This window comes from Chionomys nivalis, chromosome 14 (assembly GCF_950005125.1).
Source record: "Chionomys nivalis chromosome 14, mChiNiv1.1, whole genome shotgun sequence".
In the NCBI taxonomy this organism is placed as follows: Eukaryota; Metazoa; Chordata; class Mammalia; order Rodentia; family Cricetidae; genus Chionomys; species Chionomys nivalis.
This window is the reverse complement of record NC_080099.1, coordinates 22,426,836-22,445,088: the sequence shown is the minus strand read 5'-3', so window position 1 is coordinate 22,445,088 and position 18,253 is coordinate 22,426,836. Positions and strand designations below refer to the sequence as shown.

General features: G+C 43.1%; 1 protein-coding gene across 4 annotated transcripts in view; it reads right to left on the bottom strand.

Moving 5' to 3' along the window:
* Nucleotides 1-18,253, bottom strand: part of Piezo2 (piezo type mechanosensitive ion channel component 2) — a 347,577-nt gene that overhangs the window by 125,224 nt on the left and 204,100 nt on the right. For all 4 annotated transcript variants that reach the window (XM_057788597.1, XM_057788599.1, XM_057788598.1 and 1 more), the window contains exons 6-7: nt 9,262-9,472; nt 6,587-6,800 (exon numbers count right to left, since the gene is read on the bottom strand). In XM_057788597.1, the coding sequence (XP_057644580.1) occupies nt 6,587-6,800; nt 9,262-9,472 (425 nt within the window). The remainder of the gene's footprint in view (nt 1-6,586; nt 6,801-9,261; nt 9,473-18,253) is intronic.

The following is an 18,253-nucleotide window of genomic DNA, read 5'->3' as shown; positions in this document are numbered from 1 at the left end:
GTAATGTGCACACTGGAAGAGAAGATCTACAGCAAGCATGTGGTGTGCTTCTCCGTCATGAGCCTCATGAAAACTTGGCAAAGCATCCACGTTATTGCTAGTACACATGCAGCTTTGAAGCTCAGTGACCGGGAAGGTCGCTAGTGATGTTTCAGATCTCCTGGCTTCAAGTCAGGACCCCACACTGAGTGTCACCACAACAACGCATGTGAAAATATACACAAAGACAAATTCCTTGGAAGACACAAATGACTGAAACTCAAAAAGTCTTATAGCCACAATGGAAATTGAATTTTGGGGGGCTAGAAAAAAATTCTAATAAAGAAAACTTCAAATCCAAATCCAAATGCTTTCCATTGGTCAATCAGATCAAACTTGGTGGTTTCTATTTTTTTATAACAGCGATGCAAAGGGAGAAAAAACAATCTTGTCCACACCATTTAATCCAAGTCTAAGGTCTGGAAGGTAAGGTGGGGAAGATGGTACTCACAGGACTTAACAAACAGCCCTGACGAAGGTCCTGGAGCCAGTTAGAAGCTGTACCTGCAGGTGTCATGGCTGGTAGGGTACCCTGCTGCCTGAGGATTGGCGTTTGCACCATACCAGGAGATCACAGTGTTGTGATCTGCAGTCCAGATAGACTTGTGGGGTCCACGGGGTTAGGTCCCATTGACTTATAAACGTATAGACTTCCATTTACCTGTGGAGAATGTAATTCATTTTTCTTTGGCTCCTATTGTTCATTTTTGTGATGAACGCACACAAACATTGCCTGGGACCTACAGACTAAGTCACTTAACCATAGGATTCTCCCTAAAATGCTACCAGCGTTTGATTACAGTTGTGTCCCCTGCCACACTGCCAGTGAAACAATGCTATAGGCCATGCTGACCGTTGTCACAAACAAAGAAGTGCTAACTTTGGGGTCAAGTCGACATTCCCTAGCATTAAAATGAAATACTCTACATTGATTTTTTTTTCTGCCACTCACTGGGCTCTTTTCACATATTTTGTCAAATGAAAACTGAAATCACCTGAGCCTTTATTTGCTGATTCGGTTTGCTGACCCATGGAATGCAAGCTGGGCATTCCCAGCGATGTTAGCTGCAGTTGAAAACACCTGACTCTTCTAAGCAAAGCAAGAAAAGTTCAGGCTCCTAGTAGAGAAACACTTAGCATTCCTTCATTTTCTCAGTGTACTCTGCACTCTTTACATCAGGAGAGAAGAAAGATGCGCACTGTGGGACTTTATTTCCCCTTTCACACAAAGACACTTAACCACTACCCCGCAAAAGGACAAACAGCACAAACGACTCTGAACTTTTAAATGTTTGTCTTTTAAATTTTTTTCTTGTTTGTCACAGAGTAAGCTTGCAATGTTGGCCTCCCAGAGTTTGCTGTTTCTTTTGTTTACATGGCGTTAAGGCTAAAATAAACAAGGGCTTTCCCTTCATCAAACACGATTCATTTTCTAATCATGATTTATCGAGCTAGCGGATAAAGGGTAACAGCACAAGTCATTGTGGGTTCATTTAATAGTGTTATTTTCATGAGGATGACCCAGGGATCTTTCCTGTTGCTTCCACTGTTGCATTTTCAACTGTAATTTAGGATTAAAAAAAAGAAGTATCAAAATGAAAACAGGAATTTGAGCAAAAGAGCCCAACTTTTCTAGTGAGTCTCTGAACAAGCTGGAAAAAGTTGAGGGGGATGCGATACGTTCCACAAATGCAGGGCGAAGGGGGGCACCCTAGAGTGCGTCTGGTGCTTTGTAAGAATGGAATGTTCACGAAGAGGATCAAGAAATGAAGGCATGCGTTCTGATGATCCAGCTGGGAGAACAGAAGCAGTTCAGCCCACTTCTCTGTCCACATTGATTTTTTTTTTTCTGCCAGCACCCCCACCTATCTCAAAACCTGCTCTAGATAACTCAAATGAGCAAGGGGCCAGGCCAATGTCACACACAGGCTGTTTTTAGCCCAACTTGCTTTAGAGATGCTCTTCCAAGGAAATGCAGTCCAAAGCTATGTTAGCAAGTTATCGACATTGGCTTTCAGTAGATGTCATTGCCGAGTACAGGGAAATGAATGTCTGTGCTTGGCAATACACAGCACACTTATAAAACTCCCTGATCATCAAAGGCAGCGTGCTTAGGGTCTCCCACCTGCACCCTTGTCTTCTCCCCAGGCCTTCTGCACAGAAGAGGTCTTGCACTCCCAGATTCCTAAGCTTGGTGATCTTCTCACAGGGAGATGCTGGGGCATCTCTGCACATTCCCCACAAACATGGAGCTGGACTCAGTATCAGCCCCATCCCTTTAGTTCTCCCACTGTTACTTCATCTCTCAAGCAGAAGGTCCCTGCTGATGATGTCATTCCTCACAGGCTTCTCTATTTTCACAGGAAATTTCTGGAGCCGGGTTAACAGGTCGAATGGGACGCTCTACTAGTACCAGATCATTCCAAATGTTCTCTATCATTTTATACTCCGTTAAGATGATGCATTTTTGAAACATTATTTTGATCATTATAAATATATTCATCACTGCCAAAAAATGAGTCCTGAACTTTGCTTTGGAAAACTTGGTCATGCCTCCACTGTGCTCACACATGGAAATGGCCTCTACCTGTGTCCTAACTGAATACCATATAAAACTTCCACACGAGCCCTGGTCTCTACCACACATCCCAACCATCTCTTCTGTATTTTCTGCTGGGTAAAAGAACTGAGAATTTCTACCATAAACTGGATGAACCTAGAAGGGATCCAGCAATCTTTTGGGGTCACAACATTTAATGACAGAGTGACCTAAAGAGGAACAGAATCTCCAAGCTGTGCTACTCACAGACATGAATTTCCACACAGCACATGCATGATGACAACATCATAGTTCTGTAGATTAACATAGTGCTGACCCTAGACTACGGAAAATTCTGGACTTTCCAGAAGGATCAAGCACTTCATAGTTCTGCAGAGGCTCTTTATCAATCAAGAGGACCATGAGGGTGGCTTAGAGTAAAGCTAAGTGATGCTCACCATAGCATTGTTTATGACAGCAACAATGAGGAACAACCCTCCCGGTCAAACCTCGAGGATGGATCAAGACACAACAGCTGTGCAGTAAGCCTGTTGCAGCCTACAAAGAGTCTACTTTAGGAGAATGTTATTCAACCAGGAAAATAACAAGCAATAAGTATGGTATGTTATAAAACATATGGACAGGATTTAAAGTTTTTAAAATATATATTTATATGCATATAAAAAATACTGAACGATACAAGCTAAAAGCATCAGCAAAATTTATTTTGGAGAGTTAAAATTCCATTTCGAAAAGTATGTAATTTACTGTTTATTTCATTTTTTTTCAAATAATCACCAACAAAGTTGTGTATCAAACAATGACAAAAACTTCAATTATTTTTTTTTCTGAAAATAAAGGTGATTACTACCAGACTGCCCACTTGAAGACTGAAAAGAAGATAAAAACCGCTTTCTGATTTCAGGATCAACTTATCTGGAAGAGTACACGAGTACAAGTCCTGGTGGTTATAAAAAAACAGTGACAATGCCCATGCAAAATGATATCTATCTATCTATCTATCTATCTATCTATCTATCTATCTATCTATCTAGTATCTATCTATCTATCTATCTATCTATCTATCTATCTATCAATCATCTATCATCTATCTATCTATCATCCATCCATTCACCCACCCGTCCTTCCCATCTGTCCATGAATCCACCTGTCTGTCTATCATCTATCTATATCTATCTATCTATCTATCTATCTATCTATCTATCTATCATTGTTAGTCTCTAGTTAGATTTCTTCAATTAGATCTTATAATTTTAGGGTGAACAGCAACATATTGGAATGATTCTTAGGGGAAAACTAATGTCTTAAATTTCAATATCCAAAAGAATCAATGTAACATCTCATGATCCTCAAGTTGGGAACAAACACTACTTCAAGGGAGTTTACTGTTGCCAGGCTTTGTCCTTCTCATATGCTGATGAGCAATATAACTTGCTGCTGGTTGCTGTAAGGGCTGGGACTAACAGACCAATCTACAGAATATTTATAATAAAGCATAATTTTAATTCTGCGGCAGTTTAAACAAATAATCATAAAACCCTGTGACACTACTGTCATATTTGCCACGGGACAGCAAGGGCCAAGTCTAGTCTACCACCCATTCTGCTTCATGCACAGTTTAATATGGTTTATACATTGTGAATTGTCAGAGAATCTCAAAAGAAAAATAACATATTTAGTGAAACATCACAATAATACAAAATTGAAATGTCAATGTCCTGATAGAACAATTTGCTAGGACATGGTCCTATTGGTTCTTTAAGTCTAGTCTTGGCTGCTTCAGCAGAGGACAACTTCTCCATATAACTAGGGCAGAATTTATGACCTGTAAGACACAAAGTGACTCTTTACAGACAGCAAAGCTGCTGGGGACATAGATGTGCTCTATGATGATTGTAAGTCATCTTTTTCCCACCATCAGCCTCCAGGTGGCAGAAAATAATCTAAGCTAGGAGGGAGGAAGGCTGCTGGTCCACGGAGGATGTTTACATTTCCAATTAAGTCATTCCCTAAAAAGCCAGCCCTTTTAACAGTACAGAGTAGTTTTATATATGTTCAATAAACCAAAAAATTAAATGCCCCAAAGAAACTGAAGGATTCATTTAGCTCACTGCTAATGTCTGTACTAAAGTTTAGCATTTATTCACCCCCACCCAAAACAAATATGCACTATGCACCATTAAAGAAACTCCTAAGTTTTAATGTGTCTATATTGCATGATTCTCTTATTAAACTAGATTACAGTTCTTAAGTTTATAGACTAATACCATGAGTTGATCCAGCTGGGTTTGTCATTATTGGAGTGCATGTATGCATGCTCATGTGTGTGCCTTTGGTGCATGCTTCTCTGTGTGTGTGTATGTGTGTGTGTGTACATACATGCATGCATATGTATGTTGCCAACTCTGTTTTAGCTGAACATAAATGGTATCAGGACTAATAAAATGTGTTAGTTCTATAGGGACACGAACTCAAACTACCATGTTCTTTATACATGAATCAATGCATCTATACATTCTTCTTCATAATTACCACCATGGAGCAACCACACTGGGTTGCAGACCTCTGCTGCTGAGATTGACATATTATCCAAGACAAGTTCCTCAATGAGAGGTCAACACCCAAGGGTGTAGCAGAGAGAGGAATTTTGGTTCTTCCCACTCATGCTCTCGCACATTTTTTTGTGTTCCATTTTCTTTCTGTAACTTGAATTGTGAACTTTTGATAGACAAAGAACATATGAACAGACCACAGATAACTCCATACTGAGCATGCAAATAATGCTAGCTACTCCCTGTGTCTTTTTCTACAATCTGTCATTCTTGTTGCTAAGCTATCAAAACAAAAAAAATTGTGATGTTTAAATTTCATCACAACGCTTCATCCTTAAGTGTAGCTCCTAAAATAATGACAGCCTCATATGCACAAGTAAAGAAATCAGCAATAAATCTAAGAAATTAGCCACATTTCTTTAATATCCAACAGCCACAATGTCCCTCACTTAGCCCCAGTATCTTTGAGGGACTTACTGCTGGCTCACCATAGAGATGCCCTGCACATGATCATGGGTGTCCAGTTTTCTTTTAAAGCAACCTTGTCCTTGCCACATTCTAAATATGACCATTTTAAACAAAATTAAACTGATTTTTGGAGACAGAATATAGAAAACAACATTTTGGGGATTTCTGGCTGTTTTCATCTCGGGCAATCCGAATTATCTGAGCTTTATGTAGCTTGAAGTTTGGAGGACGGGTCTAATCACTGGACACCATGACACTGTGTCCCTCAAACATTGCATGGCACCAAGATGTAAAATAGCAAGGTCTCCTGGTGTTGGGAATACCAACACTGGTCCATTGATGAAGGTGTCGAGCACTCTGTACATTGCTTCCCTTTGCAGCTGGAGACAGCGGAGAGGCAACAGGGCAGATGTCTTCACCCCTACAACACTTAAGGAAAGACTTCAGACTGTGGTCAGAATCAAACACTTCATTTGGAATGAGTAGGAGTAACTTTCAACTCCATTCATTCCTTTGCTTTTCGATAGCTGCCACTGTTCTGCAGGGTTTCCCCTTTGAACTGTGAGTGGCCTAGAATTTTCCCCTAAAGTTTTAAGTTCTTGAATTCCCATTTTCAAAGCCAGGAGTCGGCATAATAACCAAGTTCATGATATGTTTGGCCCGTGAGAGCTCTGTCTAGCTAGATGCTGTAAAATGTTTTTGTGTCCTCGGCTGAGACCCTGTGTCTCTCCTGTCTGCTCCAGACAGCAGCCGCTCCTGCCCCAATGCCAGCAGCACCTTCATCCCAGCATACCCTTCCTTTCCTGCTAGACTGTGTTCTCAATAAAACTACAGGACTAGACTGCTTCCCGGCTGTGCCAAATCTTTGCTTAATGTACCAGCTGGCAGATTAACAAGGTATTACGGAGGCCGCAAGGGGTGGCAAAGGGCTGTGGCCTCGTTCTGACAGAGTGATGGTTTCTCCTACCTTGCATAGTAGTCATTGGGCGGGACCGCTTCTTGGAAGAACTGAAACTGGTACAGATAGAGCCCAATCAGGTGTCCAGCAGTGAAGATTGCCAACAGGACACAAAGGCAGCCGAACAGCAACGGGTCAAAAGTCCTGCACCAGGACCACCAGGTGCACAGACCCAGAAACACAAAGAAGTACACGGCTGAGGTCAAGGACGGCAGCATCATGCCTGCAGAGACAGAAAACGCAACCATGACCCGGGGAAAAGGGCAGGACGTTTGCTTGCCAATGGGTGAGTGCACTGGCTGGAAATGATGCGAATTCCCTTCGTGTACTTTCACTATTGATCAAGATTTAAATACCATTAACCAGAATCTGTCGACATCATCAGATCCTAAACACTTTACCATTTGTAGGAAGAAGCCACACATGGAGGGAGTAACGCTATGAGCTCTGTTCAGACCAGTGATGAGGAAGCCCTGGCTCGAATCCGAGCTGAGGAAACATCTCCGTTTCTGACCAGTACAACTGCATACGCACTTTGCTGTTTTCCTTTTCTAACTTGTCCTCCATGTTACAGGAATGTATGTACACTCACTCCAGCTCTTCTCTAGAGCAGTGTGATTTTTACAAAATTTTTATATTAATTAAAATTTTAGTTCACAGTTGTGTATAATACATACTGGACCTCTCCCACCCCAACCCTCTCCCCGCTCCGCAGTGCTCTCCTCTTTCCTACACATTTCTGTCTCACATTCATGTCTATTACTTTTTAAAGATTTATTTTAGTGTGTGTTCATGTGTGTTTGTGTGCACCTCACATGCCTATAGGTGTCTATTTCAGTTTTGTGTGTCTGTGTCCTCATTCACATATCTGTAGATGTCTATCATAGTTTGTGTGTGTGTGCACTTGTGCATGTGTGTGAGTCCTCACACACCTGAAGATGTCTATTTTAGTTTTTTTGTATGTATGTGCATGTGTGTGTCTGCTTACTCACACATCTGCAGGTGTCTATTTTAGTTGTTGTGTGCGTGCACGTGCATGTGTATATGTCCTCACTCATATACCTATAGGTGTCAATAGAAATCAGAAGGATTTAATAGGTGGAACTGGAATTATAGGTGGTTGTGAGCCACCTCCACTTGATGTGGGTGTTAGGGTCCTAATGTCAGTCCTCTGGAAGAGCAGCAAGGGCTTTTAACCACTAAGCCATTTGTCCAGCCCCTTGATTTTGCTTTATGGTCCACTGAGTTTTAATCAGGGCTGTCTGCATGACCATGGTATTGGACTTTTTCCGGCTAAGATTTATGAAAAAAAACCCATTATATACTGTGGACACTATAGTCTCGTTACAATTTTGTTCACCTGATGAGGTAACTCATTTATATAATGTTTAAAGCAACTTTATCAGGGACTTTGAACAGACTTCTCAAATAAAATACTGGGTTTTATTTGCAGAAAAATTCTACTTCCTTCTTGTTTTTTCCCCTACTAAGGGGGCATTATTTCACCTTTGTAACTTTAGTCTGAGCGAGTCCACTTTAAGAAGTTCCCAGATTGCTTTTGGTAGGATTGCCATTTGTACTGTTGATCCTACCTATCCAAGAGATCTACAGGGAAGGACTGGGCTTCTGCCAGACACCAGTCCAAAAAAAGGAGAAGCAATAATATGAGCAAAGGGGTCAAGACAGTGATGATGAAACCAACAGAAACAGCTGACTTGAGCTAGTGAGAGTTCACTGACTTTGGACTAATAGAGGAGGAACCCACATAGAACCAAACTAAGCCCACTGAATGTGGGAGACAGTTGTGAGGCTTGGGCAGTGTGTGGGGTCACTGGCAGTGGGACCAGAATTCATCCCTAGTGCTTAAACTGACATCTAGGAGCACATTCTCTTTGGAGGGATACCTTGCTCAGCCTAGATACAGGAGGGAGGGCTTTGTTCTTGCCTTGAAGTGAAGTGTCAGGCTTTGTGACTCCCCAAGGGAAGCCTTATCATTTTTGAGGAGTGGATGGAGAGGTGGGGAGTAGGGTGGGATGGGGGAGGGGAGGGAGCGGGAATGGGGATAGCTAAGTAAGATGAGAAAAGATTGCATTAAAACAATTCTTAATAAAAAAAAAAGGAAAAAATAAAAGAAATGTCAGGGAAAAAAAGTTCCCAGTGTGGTAGGCAGTAGGAGGGGGAGGAGGGAAAGTTGAGGTAGCACTGGATGACATTATTATGGAAGAATGTGGCCAACATTTAAAGGAAGTTACTGTCTGTGGAGAAAGATTGCAATCTAACTTGGGAAGAAAAACTGTATATCCTGGAGAGTTAAATTAAGATTTCAAACTCCACGATATAAAGATACGGTTGGCCCTGTACACTCAAATAACTAATTGCCAACAGATCAGAGTTCAAAGTTTCTGGGTAGAGAAATAGCTCTTATTTTAATCTAAACATATAAAATGAGCTCACTTAGATACGGAAAAGATGATTTGACAGAGATTAGCAGTTTTTTCTGAAAGCCTCAAGACTAGAAAAGGATTGGAGCAATGAGGCTGAGTTGGTTTCCCAAGTGGCTGCTTTTACAAGGGTCTGGAATCCATTGTTTTCGTCTTTCCCTTTAATCCTGTCTTCCACTGTGCACATCCCAGCCTGTGACTATCTCAGGGCAAAGCCACTGTGGGACACACTGACACACTTACCCGAGGAGCCCAACAGGATGGTCACCACGACCTTGCCTGCGGTGGTTATCATGTTGCCGATGAACTCCTTCAGCTTGGAGGCGACAGAGGCAAGCCTGCGGAACATTTTTAGTTTTGTGCTTTCTTCCAGCTCACCCTCCATGCCTTCTTCTCCATCTAAGTCCTCCTCATAGATCAGTGCCTCCTCTGAATCCATCTTTTCTGCTCCAGCCTAAACAAATGAAAAACAGAGAATGTAGCAGTTCATACTTCTGGGGTCCTATAGCTCCTAGTTTGTGGGTCGGTCACTGGAGTGGGCTTCACCAATCAGTAAAATGACCAGCCCCAAGGTCTCTTGGTAGCAAGTCTAAGTCACTCCAATTTCCCTGAAGGAGTACACAGATAATATCCCCAGTCTTGGGGTCCCAGTGACAAGCTATACTTCTTACGTATACTCTGCCCCACGCTCCCTACCTGCAACCATTCTTTTACAAGTAGAAGAAAGTTACCAGGACAATTAACAATCTCTGCTATGATCTATCTGGATGTTTGTTTTTTTTCTTCTAGTTCTAGCCTTCTCTGTTGCTAGCTAGTTTTACAGAACCACAGAAGCAAACTAGGGCAGAGGTGGGGATGAGTGATGATCAGAGCTCTGGCGTCTCTCTTCCTTCTCAAGTTTATCTTTGTTGGTCATCACAGGATTTCCTGACCAGGACGGGGGTCCTGAGTTGCTTGCCTAACAGTGTTGTGGCTTCCTGTTGGGTCTTTTAAGAAGCTGCTGTGCTGACTGGATCTTACAGAATTCAGTGCCTTGGTTTTGTCTCATTAGGGATGGAGGGAGAAGCAGACAGCAGAAAAAATACAAATCTCCAAGAACTATTTTTAACTAAGACTATAAAGGGGGTTTTGAGTGTTTTTAAAGACTAAATAAGGATTTTTTTTCTAATTAGAATCATTCTTTAAAGGAGTTGGGATCTTTTTTTAAAGGAATCAGACATAGAAGCTATTCCCAAAGACAAAAAGGGTCTGGTCGAGACGAAGGACACTGCATTTGTCCCCAGGTTGAAAGTCTGCAGATATTTGCCCTGGATTATTAGAGCATTGGCTAGGGGCCACACAGACTCTCGGCCTGGGCTACACATCTGGGAAGACCAGTGAAATCTGGATTCTCTATTCATGCCACAGGCTCTTTCTTGAGCTGCTCAGCTCAGACACTCACAGCACTCATCTGAGGCTGTGGATTTTGTAGACTAAATTCACTGAGAAAAGACTGGAGGACTGGTGACAAGGGAAAAACATTCTGAGAGGCCTGGGGGGTGCAAAGACATTTTGCTAGCAAGGAGCACACAGAGCATAAGGGACTTGGGTTATCTGTTTGGCAAAGAAAAGCTGGAAGATACTCCTCCACCTAACCTGATCCAATAATTCATGCATACTCACACCCATGAACACTGCATACACAAGCATACACTTCCCAAACAGCCATTTGTGTGCCTATGCACACACACATATCCATGCATAGCCATGAATATATCCATACAGACATACACACATGCCCATGACATACATGTGCACTTAAACATATGCACACACACTAACACATCCCCACACACAAACATACACACCACTCTCCCCGACAGGATTTAGCCCTGGGCTGACTAAAGTCCATCCATGTAAACTAGGTTCTTTGCAATTCATCATGACATCCCCATGGGTTCACAGTCAGATTCGTAACATCTGAAAAAACTGAGGCTGTGTTGAATGTGCAGTCATTTCTCTGCCGTTATCCTTTGATGGAGTCCTGACATTTGGTGGGGAAGATGTGCTCAGGCCCTGAGCACACCGTAGGCAGCTTTTATACAAGGGACTTGAGCAAGTGCAAATTTGGGGATCTCCAAGGCTCCTGGATCAGACCTTGGAGGCTAATAGATGAGTGTTTTTTTACTCATCTATTTATGTTTTTCCGGGGGTGGAAAGAGGAGCTTACACTTATTCATTAACAAGTTTCATCCATACAAGACCCGGGGTGCCTGAGAGGCCTAGTGGAGACTCAGTAATACACACAGAAGCTAGTAAACCAACAAGTAAGCTAAACATCCCATAATAAGGGCTCTTCAGAGAGGTCAAGTGGGATGCAGCTGTGACTGAAGGGCGTGGCTATGGTAGATTTTAAGGTCACAGAGACCCTCTCCGAAGAGATGACATTTAGACTAAGATCTAAATGTTACAGAGTCACCAGCCATGTGAAAGTCCCAGGAAAGAGCATCCTGGGCCGAGGGAAGAACCATCCAAAGGCTCTATGCAGGGGAGGAGAAAGTGACAGGAATTAAGTGTCCCCAAGCCAGGGGCTCTTTCCTTCTCTTGGCATTCTCAACAGATGACTTTGCATCCTAGTTCACAGACGAATGGTCTGCAAACCTCATGGGATCTCTCAGACCACCTCTTTGCAGCCTGCCCACGTGTGACACGCCCACTCTTTTCTCCTCCTGTACCAGCCATGGTGACCCATCTCCTGGGACAGTCATTCTCTTTGGGACCTCACATCACAATGAGCTCCGTCCTTTGTCTAGTCTTAGAATGATGCATCCCTCCCCCCTGGTGAAGCTCTTGGTAAGATTCAGCTGAACTCCATTCCACTTCTTCATACATATTTCCTCTTTAATTGGCTCTAAGTGAAATTTGTCCTCTCGTGCATCTCTCTAAATAAGGAATATGGCACAGTATCTTTTACAGAGTAATTCCAGTGGTTGCCTGGGTATACATGATTGGAACCTAGGATGTGTAAGAGATAAAGTTGACTTTGAGTTTGTCTTGTTGCATGAGTGGCTGCCCATTGGTAAACGTGAGGGGGATTGGGCGGGATGGGGAGAGGGAGAGGCAGCCTAGTTTATTTTAATGAAGGGAGAGGACAGCTAGGAAGAAAGCAAGTTTTCTTCAGGTCACCTTCCCTCATTTTCAAGTTCAGCACCAAGATGCTAAGCGGGCAGCTAGCGCAAGTTGAAAGTCAATGTGGGAACTGGGAAGGTCAATCTGGGGTCATTGGCATCTGGCTGAAGGATTCCCTAGGAACAATTCAGAGATAGCTCATCTTTTGGATGCTGCCCTCCTAGGCCTAGGTTTGCCTAGGAGCACACCCTGCAGGGTACAGCTGGGGAACCAGAATCCACAGGTTCTCTTTATCTCTTTTCCTGTGGCTACACAATCTCCAGGCCATGGGGCCTCTTTCCTACCACAGCAGGTCTGGCTTGCAAGCTAGTCCTTCTTCTTAATCCTCGCTCTACAAGAAAAACCCATCATGTGCAGATACAAGAGAATCCACCTCTGCTGATCACAGGAAAGCAGTTTCCCTCTGGACACCAGGGGAGCAGCTCCCTCACTGCCACCACCACCTCAACAGCTCTTCCCCGTGGAAGGAAGTGTGTGGCCAAAATCTTGCTACACTTGGAGAAGTAAAAACATGTGTAGGGACTCCTGAGTAACAGGAAGAAACACATTCAAAACTTGCATGATAGATGACTCATTATTTTATTAGAGATTCGCTACAGATGTTGATTAAATTAGAGCATTCTCTGCTCACAAGCTTGGGTTAGGTCACACAAATGCCTTCTCTTTACCTCTCAGAGACAGAAAGGGGTACCAGGGCTTTAAGGGCATGTCATCGCACTTCGTGGCTCTGGATGCTCTAAGTGTTTTTACACCGGCTTCTCTGAGACCCTCGCAGGTAAGTGTGTTTCAAACCTGCCCAGCGGAGAGCAGGTGGGTCTGTGTCTGTGAGCCCCATCATCCCATTCCTGCAGCCAGGGTCAGATCTGCCGCCACTAGTCACCTTAGGTGGAATATTAATAGGCCCTTGCCCCGTCAAAAATTCCTCTGCTGACCTATAAGCGCTGGAATTTGGCAGGAGCAGAGAATTATATTTACTAACAAGCAGCCTTGCTTGCTGGAGAAATCTGGCACCTTACAGTGGAGCGGCATTTCATTTGTATTTTAATAAATAAAGCTTGCCTGAAGATCAGAAAAGTACAACAGCCACACTGGCCAGCCTTACAGACCAGGCAGCAATGACACACACCTTTAATCTTAGTAGCCACAATGACATACACCTTTAATCCCAGTAGCCACACTAGCTTGCCATAGAAACCAGGTGGTAGTGGTGCATCCCTTAATCCCAGAACTGAGAGGATGTTAAACAGGAGGAGGCAGCTCTCAGTTCCGGTCTCATTCTGAAGTTTCCTGGAGGCAGGATCACCATTTTTTGACTGAGGTCGAGGTAAGAGCTGGTGTCTGGCTGCTTAGCTTTACTGGTCTTCAGATTGAACCCCAATATCTGTCTCTGAGTTTTTATTAATCATGCTTCATTACAGGAGCATGACTTGAACTCCGTCTTGAAGCAAATAAGGAGCAGCTGGAAACAAAGATTTAACCCCTGTGATTCCTAAGCTACCTCAGAATCCAAACATCAGGCAGGCAAACCTTTCACAGTATAAAATGTCCAGTAAAATCGCTTGTGAAATTATTTCTTTTGTCAGATATAAACTTATTTAGACTTTTACATCCTTCACTCTGTCTCTTTGAAAGATGTTGATTTTGACAGGAAGTCCCTGTCCCCTGTGACTACAAGGATGGACTTCCAGGACATTGTGCTCAAAGGAGCATGTAGATCTAGAAAGACCAATGTGACATGATATCACTTGCATATGGATTCTAAAAGCCAAACTTCGGTGGCCAGAGGCTGGCCAGATGGACAGGTGTAGGGACGTCAGAGGGTGGAAGGTTCCTATCAGCATGAAAGAGTTTGGGGATCTGCAGCACATCAGAGTATCCATAGTATTAACGGATAGTTCTTTTAAACTAGCTAAAGGAGGAATTGAAGTGTCCTCAACACAAAGAAGTAGTCACAGTAATAGATGTATCAATTATATCACTTGATGATCCTATGACTTATCCATATACTGAAACACCACATTGTGCCCCATAAGTAACTGTAAATATTGTATGTAAATTCCAAACAAAGTATAACAGTACTACTGAAAAGAAAAAGCTCCTGATTTTAGATGTAGATACAACACGTTAGGGTGTATCTGTGGACACTGTCTCTTCCCAGGAAATTTGGTTCCCTCACCTGAGGTGGTATGTCTCACAGGCTGTCCTTTCCCATCTATTTTGACAAAGACACACAAATACTTTTGATAGGACCTGAGCATCCATATTTTTTCCCCTCAACACCATATCCTTCCATCTAAGGGCAGAAAACCCAAGACTATCTGGAGAACGAGCTCCAACTCAGACTCACTGAGTTAGAATCTGGAAGTTTCTGGCAGCGATGGCCAGAGACTTCCTCATAGCAATTCTAGGTAGCCATCTTGGCTCCGTATCTTGGCTGCTTGGAGGCCGGTGGCAAGAGTGTTCTACAGTGCAAACCCTTTTAAAGATTCCATTCTCTGCAAAAATACACTGAGGAATGTGTCTCAGGTGTTCCACTGAAGCCTTAGACCTCAAACCTGAGCTTCTGCTGCAGCTGAACCCCTTTATCTTCTCTGTGGTCAAAGTGGACTTTCATAGGCATTTCCATGGATGTCTATCAAAGTCACATGGACTAAGTCCAAAGGTCTCAGAGCCCAAGGGAACATTTTCTAAAGAGTCACCCTTGTTTATGCATTATTTACTTTTCAAAGTTAACAGTTTATCTTAACGAAATGGCTTCTTCTCACAGAAGAGTCCACAGATGGGAGGGGAAAGTGCCGTGGCTCATCACAGAGGACAGATAACCTCCGCTGGGATGGCGAAGAGAGGCGAGGGCAGAGTGGCTGCTGTGCCATCACGTATGCTACGTCAGGCTAACGTGGCAACACTGCACGTAAAGCTGTTCATTCTGCTGCTGGTTTTGCTTTGGGAACACTGCTTTCCCACTTAGTAAGTTCAGCGTAAGTCTCGTATCTTATCTGGAAAGTGAGTGCAGTTGCTGCCTGTGACCCTCCAAAGAGCTAGAGTACAACTGAGGTGCAGGACAGGGGCAGGTCAGGTAGCAGAAGATCAGTAGGAGTCTACAGATATTTCTGCTCCTGAGATTCGGTACCTCTGGGAACATTTCTGACACAGGGAGAGAAACTGCCAAGTTTAACCTGTAAATGGCCTTTAAGAATTACCTAACATCATTTAAAAGAGGAATGAACACGGAGATGGACTAAATCAGACTGGCCATTTAAAAGATTTTTTCTTTAATAAATCACTTACTAGAGCACCATAAAACCAAAACAGTCTTTAGGTATGTGGGCAGGCATCCTTCCACATACACTGGGAGAACCACTTGGTGTATCTTTGGTGTCGGGCATTATTACTGACTGCCTTGCCTATTCCCGCTCCTGGGGATCTGCTAAGCATAGCTCTAAATGCAAAGCCTAGGGCACTCACTGACAGATGATGTCAGAAGCAGCACTTTGAAGATACATGAGTCCTTCTTGGAACCCATACAACAACATATAGTCTAAAGTGAAAACCAAGTAGGCATCTTTATCTTTTGGTCTTAGTTATAGATATGTCACAAGGTCAAGCAGGGTTAGGTCTGCTTTGGAACCAACAGATTTCCTTTATTCCCCTTCTGTATGTGCGCGCGCGCGCACACACACACACACCTCCCCATCCTCAGTGCCTCCATCCATCCACCCATCTATCCATTCCGTATTCTACCAAGCACCCTGTTACCATGTGCAGTGTTATGTGTGGGATGGGATACAAGAGAGAACCTGTTATGTGATACTCAGTTGTGCATGTGTGTGTTGGGGGAACCAGATAAATAAAGCTTTATAAAATTGGAATGTAAGATCCTGAGGGTAAGAAGAGGAAAGAGGATTCACTGCCTGAGACATCTGTGGACGTTGACTAGAAAGAGAACAAAGCAGAAAACAAAGGCCAATGCTTGTTAGATAAAGTTCATACAGCATGCAGGCACACAGTGAAGGGGCTGATAGGTAAACATGACTTTGGGACAAGCACCTTCATCTTTAGCCCCAGGAGAGCAATTATTCAAGACAGACTGTCTGCATCTAGGTCCAGCTTACCATAAGCCAAAGCCCTAAGTACAGAAAGACCCAAGTCTGCACAACCAGTTCTGGCCCAAGGCTCACCCTGGTTGCTTGGCTCCTGCTACCTTACCCTTAGGGCCACTCTATCCAAGCTTCTGTGTGAGCCATGCCATATTCTGAGGCTCAGAGGACTGGGAGTTCCCAAATTCCTGACTGCGACATTCAGGAGCTGTATGAACCCCTAGAAACGGCAGCGTTGTGTGTCTGGGACAGCTCAGACAGGACATTTCTCTTACTACAAGTCACTGGGTGTGGGGGTTGCAGGTGCCTGGGCAGCTGCCCAACTTCTTGCCACTCTGAACAGTACCATGTGGCAAATGTCTGCTAGAAAAACCCAGGGCCTAGGAAATTTAAAGCCAGTGACGTTGGATTAAATCTCGGGTTAGAAATGAGCAAACGCCAAGCGTCTATAAGAAGGTGCCGGGAGAATGATTGATTTCTCCTGCTCTTTGTTTCTTGCCCTGGAAAAGGAGAAGCATGAACCAGACTGCACAGCCTTCTGGTGAAGGCAGAGCTCAGGTGAGCAGTCTGTCTGCCAGAATGCTAGTATGTCAAGGTAGCCTGAGGGATGATGGGCGCTAGAAAGCCAAGGGCAATTTGAGCTTAGGGATGGATTTACAAAACACATTAGCAGCAGCTAACAGATAGAGCCTCAATTTTCAGCTTTTACTAGGATATAATTTCTTCTTTCCTTTTTTCTTTTTTTTCTTTCCTTCTTTCCCTCCTGGTTTTTTTTTTTTTTTCATCTTTCTTTTTGAGACAAGTTTTCATGTAGCTGAGAGGGCCTTGAACCCCTCCTGCTCCTCCTAAGTACTGGGATTACAGGCGTGCACCCACTACCCATGTCTGGCTGGAATAGTCATTTATACCTTATACATTTTATTTATTGAATATGTCTTGACACAGGCCAAATTATGATTGTATTTTCTGTTGGAAAAAGTTTCTGTCAGAGTGATATTTGAAAAAATTAATTGCTTAAAAGTAAGATCTCAAACCTCATAAAATATGGAGAAACAGTTCCAAGTATAGAAATACGCAGGTGGGTGCATTTTAGTGATGCCGTGTGCCGTCTCCCTGCCGAAATAAGCTTTTCTAGACAATTCGCTTTTCATGACAAAACTCTTATTTATTTTTAAGATTCCAGAGTGAGAATCTTTCTCCTAGGGATGATTAAAATCCTGAATAAATTCTGAATAAAAGTGAACACACAAACAAGACCTCAGACACCCTGCCCCCTCCCCCACACACCGGGAGCCTTTAAAGACCTCAAACACAATGTTTCTACATAGCAAATGTCAGCCTCATCAGTGGATCAAGGAAGACCTAACTCCTGGAAACAGGGCTGCATTTGAAAAGGAATTCTCCCTGGCAACAGGGTGCTATATCTCCACAGGGGAAAATAAGGAAGAAACATAGTCAGGACTAAACATCTTAGTACAAAAGCCAAGATTTGGAAGTAGCAGAAAGTATACGGGGCCCTTCAGAAGTGAAATAAATTCTTCTGCTTCCTTTTGCAATGAGTTCCAATTCCTCTCAGACTGTCTCCAGACTGTCAAGTCAGAAGTATTTCCCTGATGGTGACTGCTCCAGGATTCACTCAGCGCCCCTCCCCTGGCCTACCCACTTGCTTGGAATGTGCTGAGAGAAGGAGCACTAAAATCTGAATTAGCTCCAAACAAATTCAACTGAAAGAGAAAAGAGCCCCTGATAACTGATATTTGTAGTGTTTTCAAAGCTCAGAATCAGAGCTCGTATCAGCCTAATCATCTTCTGTTATCTTTGAACAAAAGGGATTAACCATATAGATGCCTTGTATACCTGTTCAAATCAATTTCAAACAGGACAGAGTTTTCACAGGCCTAAGTATGGAAGTGGGGTGAAACCAGACCTTATAATTAATATGTGTGTTTATGCTATTCTCTCTTATCGGA